The sequence below is a fragment of the Arvicanthis niloticus genome, chromosome 6 (genome assembly GCF_011762505.2).
Source record: "Arvicanthis niloticus isolate mArvNil1 chromosome 6, mArvNil1.pat.X, whole genome shotgun sequence".
NCBI classification, from domain to species: domain Eukaryota; kingdom Metazoa; phylum Chordata; class Mammalia; order Rodentia; family Muridae; genus Arvicanthis; species Arvicanthis niloticus.
The window spans coordinates 50,493,204-50,505,475 of record NC_047663.1 but is presented as its reverse complement, the minus strand read 5'-3'; the positions used below and the strand labels follow the sequence as shown (position 1 = coordinate 50,505,475).

Genomic DNA, 12,272 nt, shown 5'->3' with positions numbered 1-12,272 from the left:
CTTATAGAACCCAAGACTACCAGCCCAGGGATGGTACCACCCACAAGGGGCCCTCCTCACTTGATCACTAATTGTGAAAATGCCTTATAGCTGGAACTCATGGAGGCATTTTCTCAACTGAAGTTCCTTTCTCTGTGATAACTCCAGCTTGTGTCAAGTTGACACAAAACCAGCCACTACACTCTCACATATGGAAAGGAATATATCTTAATGAGTCCCAAAGGACAGAAGTAAGAAAAATACGTGGAGGCTGGGTATGGTGGCATAGACCTTTAATCCTAGCACTTTGGAGATTGAGGCAAGAAGATCTCTGTCTGTTCAAGGCCTGGGATTGCTATATAGAGAAACACTGTCTGGAACTAACCACCTACACCCAGAAGGAAACTACACATCTGTTATATGGAGCTTCTAAATGTCTTGAAACCAGAAAACTATAAATGGGATTTGGTCTTAGGGACGAAATAATGGACAGATGGTAAAATGGCAGATTGGTAAAATGTAGGTAGAATAGGAACCTATTATTAGGTAAGTATAAAAAACATAATACCATACAAGGCTTGAGATGGAGATTCTAGAAGTAATGAGTTTCAAAACAAAAACCCAGTTGAAAACGTGGGATACCTCTTTAAGGGTTTGTGGTCAGAGGAGTCCTGGAAGATCCCTAAGACAATATAGGCTCATGTCATTCTGACTAGTTCCCCAGAAGAACTAGTAGATTAGTCATTATTTTTGATTACACCTCACCTCTTAGACAGGTGGTATAAAGAATCCATGCTGGAAGAGTTTTGGAAGCTTTCTTCCTGTTGCTAAGCCCTCAGGCTGCTGAGGAAGGAAAGGCATCAACAACAGTCGGACCCAGCTGTGTTCTCTATGATCATAAACCAACCTGCCAAGGTAGTCCCTGTGCTGCACAGTGGCACAACCACGATGGGAGCAGTCACTAACTACTTGACTCACACTCCATTAGATAGATCCCATCCCCAGCAGTAGAAATCTTGTAAAACAAATAAACCAACCCAGGTTTGTAGAAATCTTAGAGTCTTGAGAGAAGCTGCTACTGCTGTTGGGCTAATTGGACATTGTAACTGATGTCATTCTAAATATCTATATTTATACCACAGACAAAAGCTACTTTGAGCCTCCATCAGAAAAAGCCTCTCTTTTGTGTGAATGGAGGTGACTGCACATACTTAAGCCTGTACAGATGCTGAGGAAAAGTATGGGTGAATACTCAGACCTGTAATTAGGTCATTTATACCACCCCATGATATCTATCTGTATACATGCTGGTGAGATCACTATGTTCTTCAGGATAGTACAAAACTCTTGGCCACACAGATGGTCCAAAGTAAACTCTGTGAGATGAAGAAATCCCTTTTGAATGTGACAAAGAGATTTATAGAAAAGAAGCAGAGCTGGCAGGAGTAGGAATGAGAGAAGAGAGGACTTTTCTTTCTTTTGCTTTTTGACTTTTTTAAGGTGACTAGAAATAAATGACTAGAATGAATTATAGCAATTACAAAATTGTTAAAAATAATTTATTGATACACATTATGTATAGATTTAGTATTGAGTATCTCATGTTGGCAAATCCCTTCATTGTAAACCTGAGCTGTTATGTGAACTGGAGGTAGATCTTTGTGAACCTCAATTTGCCACTTCCAGGGAAGTGGGAACAGAAAGAGAACACAGGATTGAGTAAAGGTGGCTTAGGGTATGTGGTGACTTATGTAAGATGTGTTCTCTGAAAAATGATCATGTGTTGAAGGACTGGCCCTGCAGCAGCATTCAAAGGTGACTGTCTTGAGGGCTGTGAGTCTATGAATGAAGCAATACACCAATGCTCTCATCATGGAATGAGTACTGAGAATGGAAAGGAAATCACATCAGAGTCTACAGTGGGAAGAGGTCAGTCACTGGGCATGTCTGGGAGAGAATGTAGTGCATGGACTTCTTTTTCTCTTCTCACTTCCTCCTCTTCTCCCCACTTCTACTTTCTGCCTCTCTCTCTTCTGTCTCTTTTTTTTGGAGAGAGCACAGATAATCCTTCTCTCTCACATGGAAGTTTTCATTTCCATGATCTCAGTCTCAAAGAGACAGTGGCAGCTGATCATGGAATGACACTTTGTTCTAAGGCCTTGAATCAAAGGAAACCTTTCTTCTTTAAAATTGTAGTTTTTTTCTCATATGTTTGTTACAAGTAGGAAGAGCTGACTGTTACAGCATTACAGTAGTGTAAACTGTGCTTACACCATCTGTTATAGATCTTGCAAAACCACATAACTGATGTTGTTTTCTCGTGGCACTAAGAAACAATGAAAGTACACCTCTCCATAAACATTGCTTTCTTCAACCATTAGGGTCTCTGGCCTTACACTAGTTTTACCTGGTTTCAGCAAGGCCTCCCATATGAGTTGCATGTGCTTTTTGTTTTTGATTTGCAGCTTAATCTCTGACCCCATGTGTCCAACGTAGATCTCAGAGAAGAGCTGGAATTCCTTGCTGCTCCTGTAGCACAGCTCCAGTTCCTAATGAGAGAGAGAGAGAGAGAGAGAGAGAGAGAGAGAGAGACTGTGAGAATTCCATATTCATTATGAGAAGGAGGGATGTTCCCACTCACAAACTTTCTTGATCTTACTCACCACATTATATTCTGCCCCTCTTTTTGCACTGATGTGATCCATAGCCCGTGAGCATACATCTTTACTCAGAAGGCTGAGGACCCAGCATGCAGGGGAGGGGTTGATACTGGTTCTCTATTACATATTGATTATGTCAATAAAGATGTCAGAAGCTAATCTTAGGGCAAAAATAAAGAGGTAAGGTTTTCTGGGGTCTAGCAGAAAAAGGAGGAAGAGAGACAGAGAAAGAATTTTCTATCCTGGCTTTGGAGAGTGGAGCATGAGCCATGTAAGGTCTGTGGGCTACTAGAACTGGTGGCAGCATCTATCACTGGCAGAATTCAAATATAGGATAGCTGATGAGTTTAGAGCAACAGATTCTTCACCCAGCAGTTGTGTTATCTGGCTGATTTTAACATATTAAGTCTCTGGTGTCTTCCATTTGCAGTGACTATGGTGGACAGAAGAAAGAGCACAGCCCCAGTGTGGTCATTAGTGTTTTGGCAGAGCTAGCTGTGAGGGATTGGAGGAGCATTCACAGCTCCCAGGTGTCAGATAACCAGCTTGCAGATGGTAGAGCTATGTCAGGAGTAGAAACAGCTGCAGCACATTCTTGGAGCTACAGGAAACACCAGCATGCTGTTTCTTTTCTCATTATTCTGACAAAACCTGACAGGAAGCAACCTAAGGAAGGAATTATGTTGTTGTTTAGTTTCATGGTGGGGGATGTATGGAATTTGGGGCTGCATTATTTGTGGTAGGAGCTTGTTATATCCCAGAGGATCAGGAATTGGCATGTCTCTGGTGGGTAGCTGGCCATGGCTCTAAGCCTGATGACCTGCCACTAAAGACCTTGTTCTGACACCCAGGCCTCACACCTTTTGTTTCCACAAATTTCCCAAATACCACCACTGTCTGGGGACCCAGTGTTTAAGCGTTTATACCTGTAGGAGACATTTCAGATTCAAACCATAAGAGCCATGGATGAGAGCTCATCCTGAAAGCCCTGCTCACAAATCCTCAGCCTGGGCTGCTTCTCTCCATTTTTAGCCAGAACCTTCTCTGTGCCAGACTGAATCTATTTCTTCACTTCCCCATGCCTAATCTGCAGTCCTTTGTGGTTCCTTAAAACTCACCTAACTTTGATGTTTAGGTGATGTCTTGCTTGTCGAGATCCCAATTGCTTCCTCCCCAATCTTAGTTTGCTGCAAAGCCTTCAAATCTGCCCCACAGTTTTCCCAAGCCTGGCATCAGACCCCAACAAAGAGCAAACACCAGATGCTCACCTTTGGGGTGATTTCCAGCTTTTCAGATCCAGACACGATGTAGCGAGAGCCAATGTAAAGATTGTCTACTGGGGGTGGCTTGTTTATTCTCATAAACTGAAACTTCATTTCTTCATCATCAATGGCCTAGGGAACATTACAGACAATGATTTATCTAGATTTCTGGGCCACAACATCTGGTCTAAATGAGGCAAGGTGGTTGATCTGTACATTTGTGTAGGATAGTGTGGTGACACTTTGTGGGCACTCTTCTAATTTGTGTTCTCCCATACAGGTGATTGCATTATTCCCCCCTGTCTTGTTCATTTGAGAACAAGGTCTCTGGAAGGGAAGAGAGAGTTAGCTATACGTTGGTAGTGGAGAATTCCCATCCTCTGTTTGGGGGAAGAGGCTATAGAATCCTAGGTAGAGATTGGCAAAAAGGCATTAATGCAGTTGTAAGAGTCTCTGGTGTGAGTGGCCTAGAAGAATGCAGAATTATACACACCAGGGTTTCCCTCACAGAACTGCATTCACTTTCCCAGTTAAGAATTTCTCCAAGGGGCTCACTAGCTGCATCTCGGGATTTCTTTCAACCCATCCTGGCCCCACTCTTGGGGTTCTCAGTTTTACCTTCTGAATGGTGCAGTCATTGGGGATTAGGTAGAGGTGAAGGGTGACTTCTTCAAGATTGAGGCGATAGTAGATCAGTGTGATGGTAGTGATGGGGATGAAGCGGCGGGCAGCAGGGATTATTCTCAGTACAACTCCTATTGGGGAGAATCTTGGGTTTTTCAGTACTGCATAGCGATGCTTCACCCTATCTGGCGTTTCTAATACCATCCCATGTTCTTGAAAGTGGGCCACCTTGAAGTCAAATGTGCTTTCCTTTGTGTCTGTGAAAGAACAGATTCAAAGATGTAGATTTAGTGTTTCCATTGAGTGAAAATTGTATGGGAAATAGCACTGTAGTATGTAGAATGACTGTGGTAGTTTGAATGAGCATGGTTCATATAGTTAGTGGACCTGTTTGGGAAGGAGTGGGAGGTGTGGCTTTGTTGGAGGAGGTGTGTCACTGGGCTGGGCTGGGATTTGAGATTTGAAAAGCCCATTGTTTCCAGTTTCATTCCAGTGTCTCCTCCTTGACAATTAGGACATAAGTGGTTAGCTACTGTTCCAGTGCCATGTTCTGTGCTTTCTGCCATGCTACTTGTCATAATTGTCATGAACTCTAACCCCCTGAAACTGTAGTTCTCCCCAGTCTTTCTTCTATAAATTGTCGTGGTCAAGTTGTCTTTTTAGCTTTATTTATTTATTGATGTTAATTCAACTGTGACCATAAAAATTTTAAGCTTTATTAATTAATGCCCATTGAACACAGAGCAGACAAATAGCCAATTCCTCACCATCAATTTATTATGCCAGGGAGGGTCAATGTGACTTGCTGGCAGTGATGATGCATGTACACTGACTCTCATTTGAAGCAGCCTTGGCTTTGTCCCTGGATAGCAGCTGGGACAGTATCCACAGTGGAATGGTGGTTATGATGGTCTCATTCATGCATGTTCTCAATAATACAGCCCCAGAAGCTACTGTCAGAAATTTGAAAACCAGCTGTTTTTTTCTGGGATGCTGCTGTCTCCAGCCCCAGCATCTAGAAATTTGGCAGTACTCATTAAAGTCTTTGTTGCAGGGTGAAGTTTCTGTCAAAAGAGAGACCCTAGGTCATGTTTGCCCACCGAGGTTGATGCTGGATAGATTCCTGGAATGGTTAATACCAAAGGTCAACTTGATGAAATCTAGTTTCATTACTTTTCATATAGGTATCAGAGCATGATAGAAGAAGATATTCTTGAGTGGGTAAATTGATTTGAGAAGTCCTAACCATATGGATGACACCATTCTGTGTGCTAGGAACCAGAAGGCCACATGAGCACAAGCATTTACTGTTGTCTGCTCCCTGCCTGTTGATGCAAGTTTACCAGGTACCACATTTCCATGTTCTCAGACTTCCATGTCATGATGAACTTACTGTACCTGAGCACTGTGAGGCAAAACCCCCTTTCTCTCTTAAGTTTTCTTGGTTGGGTATTTTGTTTGAGTTACAAGTAAAGTAACCTGAATAGAGAATTGATACCTGGCATTGGGTTGTTTTTGTAGCAGACCCAATAATTTGGTTCTTAGTGTGTTATAATTTTTTGGTGGCTGGAGTGTGAAAGAGTTCATTACTTAGGATTAGAAAATCCCTACCATGCTGAGAGAAGAGCTTATGGGGACATTGTGATGGAGGCAGAGAAGACAAGAATGCTTAGAGAGGTGGTGGAGGCCAGTTCATGACAGTGTCAAGAGTAGCAAGGATTCCAATGGAAACTGGAAAAGCATCCACTCATGAAACAGTTTGGCCAATAATCTAGCTTTAGTGTGTAAATTCCTTTAATGTGTGTGAAGCTAAATTCAAAGATAAAGGATTAATATCACACAGAAATTTGTAAACAAGAAACATTCAGCCTGATTTGGAAAACATCAGCTGTAATTGTTAAAGAGCTCAGCATCACTGAAGGGAAAACTGCACTGTGGCAATAGGAAAGGAGTCCTGAGGGCAGAGTCTCACTCTTCCTGGGCTTCATCTTTTGAGGAACCAAATCCATTTAGGGGCAGAGAACCTTAACTTACTACATTTCCTATTCTCCAATACAAATACTCAATAAAGTGTTTTCCATGGTCAGCACATCATACAAACATTGTCCAGGGGAACAGAGGCAGGCTGCATGTCAAGCTGTCAAGTGAACTTGCCAGTGTCATACCTATGGTTTTGGGGGGGTCAGAAAAGATGTTAGATTGAGGGGGTCATTGAGTCAAGATGCACAGCTTCAGATAGCAGCTGAGGCTAGGAAATGTGTCTGAGTCAATGATCCTGCAGTCAGGTCATAACAGGTTATTCGATGAGCTTTTGAAAGAGAAGCCTAAGAGTAAATGGAAATCCTAGGATGTGGAGAAGCCAGAACCATAATTGTTTTCTTTTGAAGAAAGTTGTAGGAAAGGAGCATAGAGATGATCTAAGAGAGAAGCTATGTGTGCTTCATGTGCAGAACTGGATGGGTGGAGGTATCCAAGTTCTTTGGAGTTCAGTCAACGACACCATGAGCTCCATAGCTGGACTCTAAGCTGTAGAAGTTAGTGCTTATGCTGAAGGAGTTTGTCTTGCTGTGGTGTGATCATTCCTTGATATTCTGTGATTCTTCCATATTGGAATGTCTATGTTTATTCTGTGTCATTGCATATTGGAAGTATGTAACTTGATTTTTCTTTCCTTGAAGCTCATAGTTAAGTGAAGGACTGTGGAAGGCAGTCTGGTTCCTGGTTGAGCTAAGGCTAGAAATTCTGGTGACCCTAAAGGGATGGTAGACATTTTGCCTGATTCCAGGGCACCAGGCTCTAATAATATTAATAATAATGGGAAAAGCATATTACTAGCAGAAATCTTTCCTAAAATTATGTCTACTGCAGCCTTGCTAATGGGGCTCACTTGTCGCAGATTATATAATAATCCGAGGCAAGCATTTCAGGATGATCATCTGCTCATTATTAGCTTGTCCCATTATGGCTCCTGACAGAAATTATTAAGGTGTAATGGGACCTTTGAAACCAGATAGTACTTTTCACAACAAGATGAAACTGAAACTTTAGAGATATGAAGTGGAAAGTTAGGATGTAAAGTGATGTGCTTGGGTGTCAAGTTTACAACGGGCAGAACTGTGATGATGCATGTCACAAGTCATCTTGATGTGATCCCTACACAACTCTGAAATGCTCATTTGCCTGTCTCTTCTCCTGAGTTTCTTTTTGACTTGCATCAGGACAAACAGTATTGCAGTGCATGTTATTTTGAAGAAAAAATATTTTCCTTCAGGTGTTTGCTTTGGAATGGATAATCACCAAGATATGAGACAATGGAATTTCTCCTGCATGATGTCAACTTGGAATTTACCTCAACAACATGCTAGCCAATAATTTCAGATGGAACTGCATGACACAAAAATCTTCCCTGTGTGACAGTTTGGAGACTTGCTAGCCTGGCTTTTCCTAAGGCAGCTTCAGAACTTGCACCAGATCCCTGAATTACCCCTTCTTTGTGTTGTGTCAATTTAGACAGAAACCCAGAGGTGCTGCACTTTTCCAACTTCCCTGATTTCTAGCATAAACAGTAGCCATGCTTTTCCTCAGACTTGAGGGGACTATGGCATGCTGAACTTTTATTGTTAATTCCTGAGGCATGTAAGTTGCCAGTGCTGGGATCACAGGCTTCAGTAATGGCTTTTTTTATGTGATTGTTCACTGGGACATTGTATTTATCAGACCATCTTCTGAAGGAATCTTTGAAAATCACTGAGGGTGGGTCACCTTATGAGCCCCTCCATTATATCAAAGTTTTCCTCATCACCTATGATCCTATAGTCTGCCTAGGACCTGTCAAGCCCACACATTATCACCACCACTCCCTTAATCTTCCCTTGGTTACCTTGGAAGGACACAAAATGAGGGAGGTACACTGCAGTCACAGCTCCTTGCTCAGTTTTGATGTCAAACAGAGGTCCAACCACCATGAAATTGTCTTGCAAGGGAGTCTTGTCCAGGTATTGGCTCCAGGCACAGAATTCAATCTCGATTACCACTGCCCTTTTTACCACAAAATGGAGTCCTGTGCTTGGACAGTGGTAAGAACCAGCCATAGGCAACTGAACTCTGGAAGAAGAGAAGCAGACACCAGTTCAAACCTGTACTACTCATCAGTTGTGTGCAGACCCAGTACAGAACTCAGGACACAGCAGACTCCAGGCAGCTGGCTCTGAGTTTTGTTCTTATGTTGTCTATTTGGATCCATGATTAGTCATTTAAGCTCCCAATCTGTTTCCTCATCTGTATGTACATAGTGTTTATGACAACATCTTAGAGAACTGTGAATACTGAGTGATCTAATGAAAACCTCCATGTAACACATATAGGGAACAGTCAGCTCTTTCTGTGATGGTGATGAAGGTGATGAAATAGGTGTGTGTGTGTGTGTGTGTGTGTGTGTGTGTGTGTGTGTGTTTGTGTGTGTGTGAAGTTCAGAGGATAAAACTAGTACCTTACACACACTAGACTAAGATTCAACTAGTGAGGCACATTATAGGTTTTTAGTATTTATATTCTGAAACAGTGTATTTCCCAATGAAAGTCTATCTGCTAATATGAGTGATAAGTCATTGGACTTGACACAATGCTTTACCAAGATCTTCATTGATTATCTAAGGCTCCCTGTTTGGTGTCAGGTTGGTAGACAAGTAGGAATTGAAAGTCACATTTTCTTCAGCTGAGACAGTGACTGTGACAGTGTTGGAGGAGCTTAACGAGTTGTGGAAAACACCATGGTTGTATATTTAGTCAGTCAATATTCATAAGACTAGAATTCTAAGAGGATAGCGCTGCCATACACACGGTCATGTTCTCAGTTTCAATGGTTCTTGGCCCACAATGGTTGTTAGTGAAGCAGGAGTGCAGAGAGTACAGAGATTTAAAGTGAATCTAAGGATAGGAGAGCCCGAATGTAATAAGGGGAGGAATTCTATGTACACCAGGAATAAGCTAATCAGCAGAATTTCAGATAATATTTCAGATAATGAGTAAAGCTGAACACACACTGTTTAGATGAAACTATGGACTCAGGTCAGCACAGTTGATGTACTGGTGTGCTGGTTGTGGAAGATGAAGACCTATCTTAAAAATAGGGGATGTCTAGTGAAATTCTTGTGGGCAAAATCATATGGTGTCTTGGACTTGTAATACTGTGACAGTGTTGACAAAGATTGAGAGTAGTCCAAACAAATTTGCAAAATGGTTGATGGATCTGAGTAGTTGTTCAGAGAAGTTCTTGTGTTCTTCTGTTTTGTAAATGTCTGAAAAAATTTATGAAAAAACCTCTATTTTTATAACAGGCCAAACCTTTATTCTAGTCCTGGCTTAGCCTCCTGCACTGGCAAGACAAAGAGAAGACACTGTAGAGTTAAGTAGATGCTATCTGTGGGGATCCCTTATGGAAAGTGGACTGGTGAAAGCTAGCCTTTGTCTGGCAGAGCTCACTCACCGGTATAGGCTCCTCTCTCTGTCAACCACCTCAGTAGCTATAGGTCCTGTAGGTCCCCAGAAGTCATCTTCAGTCCCCAGAGGTTCCATGTCCTTGTCTCCTGAAGAGTTAGGAGAAGATGGATGTAAGCTCCTTACTAGTACAAGTTATAAGTATCCCTCCTGTAGAAGAAGCCAGGCAGTTGTCACTTGGTGTTGTCCATGCATGCGTTCCCTGCCTTCTCTAGAAATGGACTATGGCTGAACCCTTTTCCAGGCTAGTCATCTTTGACCATAGCAGGGAGTGCACCTGCAGTTTGTATCACTGCTCCTTCAGATAGCTCCTTGCTTTACATACACACACACACACACACACACACACACACACACACACACACACACCAGGGAGATAGAAATATATATATATATATATATATATATATATATATACACACACAGATATGTATCACAGAGAACTGTAGCATACATATGTGTCTGTGTGTACGTGTGTGTGTGTTGAGAAAACAACATAGTACCAAAGATGGATGAACAAGGATAAAGATGTGAGTCATACACCATAGGAGATCAGGAGAAATGGAAACCTGGTACAGAACCTGACACAAGCCAAGACTTGAGAGAGGGGCAGCAGCTGCCTCCAAGTCTGGGAGAGAAGGAAGCAGTATTCTTTCTTGGTTCTAGGTGTGGAAGGTCTTGCAAGGGTTAGGGCTCTTTTTTATGGCTTGTACTGTCCCATGTCTGAGAAAGGAGCATACACATTTTAAACAGTTTCTAGACATTTATTGGTAATAATGTCGTCTCTGTGTGACATGGAACCCATGAAATCTCACCAATCTCATTGTCTCAAGAAGATACAGCCAATGAAAACCCTAGTTGACATGCTACTGTTGATGAGTGAAATCTCGTAATGCCCCATGCCTAAATTAAGAGGTATAAGCAGTTAACATCTGGTAGGAGAAAGACCACAGTGATACAGTCTTTTTCAAGCAAGTACTCCTTAACAGAGTATCCAACATATATGGGTATACATGTCCAACAGAAAATGGATTCATCAGGTTGTATATATGTGTACACATGTATACATATGTGTAAACACACATATATTTAAAAACAGTAATATTAAAGAGAGGTCAGGAATTTGAGAGTTTGTGGATGGAACATAGGAGGATTCAGAGTGACAAGATGGAGGGGCAGAAATGATGTCAGTATAGTACTTGTGTATGAAATCCGAAAGAATTCAAAAAGAAAAAAAATGATGACTTCCTTCTACAGATGCTCTTGCAACCTATACTCACATACTGTTTGTCTGATCCCCTCACATACCTGACTGTTGTCTCTGCTGCTTGAATGAGGTCAGGCTATCATCTCCATCCATGTTCTCGGTGGGGACCATCATGTGTGGCATCCTACACACAGATATATTCTTTCCCTCAGATGTCAGGAAAAACTAAGGATATGCACATGGTATCTCCACATAAAATCCAACTCATCTGAATTTGAACTCTGTCCCAGGCTTCTTTTCTGAGCCACAACTATATGAAGGCCCCCATCCTCCTGTGCATCCATGGTGCCAGAACCAGGAGAATCTCAACCCCTACTTTGCTTTATATGAATGTGTTCCCCTTTGTTCACATATTAGAAAGCTAATCCCCAATGCAATGCCACAGTGCACATAGGATGGAGGGTCAGACAAAATGAGATCATGAAGTCTCTAACCTCATGAAAGGGTCAATACCATCATCACAGAGGTAGATTCCTGTGCTGTGACAGGATTGCCACAAAAGCCAGCTCAACTTCTTGCTCTCACTAACTTATCCTTTCATAATTTTTCTGATGGAAGGACTTAAGTAGGGATGTTATATGATTATCTTTTTTCTTTAAAATTTGTACAACCTCCCTAAAGACAGAACCTTTCCTTACTCCAATCTCTGTGGTATCTTGTTTTTTTTCAGGCTGTCTGTATTTTTTCCACATCAGGAATCTTTACCCACCTTCCAGCTTCGAACCAGCTACATTAGGCCTGATTGACAGGAGGGAATTCATTTTTCTCCCTCCCCCTCACCATATGCTGGAGATGTGCAACTTCAGATTCTTTGCCTCCAGAGTCCTGAGCTCTGTAATCATCTGGTCACTGAGAGAGGCCACGTCCAGCCTGTAAGCACAAAAGGGGGCTGTTTTTTTCTGGGATCCTCCACATAATATTGAAAAATCAGAGTCCAGGACTCTGGACTCTGTTGTCTGTGGATGGGGCCTGTGAGGAACCTCA

General features: G+C 42.0%; 1 protein-coding gene across 2 annotated transcripts in view; it reads right to left on the bottom strand.

The window, feature by feature from the left end:
• The window catches only part of LOC117710283 (NACHT, LRR and PYD domains-containing protein 1b allele 3-like), a 56,392-nt gene that overhangs the window by 10,893 nt on the left and 33,227 nt on the right, over positions 1-12,272 (bottom strand). For both annotated transcript variants that reach the window (XM_034505030.2, XM_076936406.1), the window contains exons 6-12: positions 12,069-12,158; positions 11,330-11,412; positions 10,011-10,110; positions 8,406-8,629; positions 4,520-4,782; positions 3,908-4,033; positions 2,387-2,528 (exon numbers count right to left, since the gene is read on the bottom strand). In XM_034505030.2, coding sequence (XP_034360921.1) covers positions 2,387-2,528; positions 3,908-4,033; positions 4,520-4,782; positions 8,406-8,629; positions 10,011-10,110; positions 11,330-11,412; positions 12,069-12,158 — 1,028 coding nt within the window. The remainder of the gene's footprint in view (positions 1-2,386; positions 2,529-3,907; positions 4,034-4,519; positions 4,783-8,405; positions 8,630-10,010; positions 10,111-11,329; positions 11,413-12,068; positions 12,159-12,272) is intronic.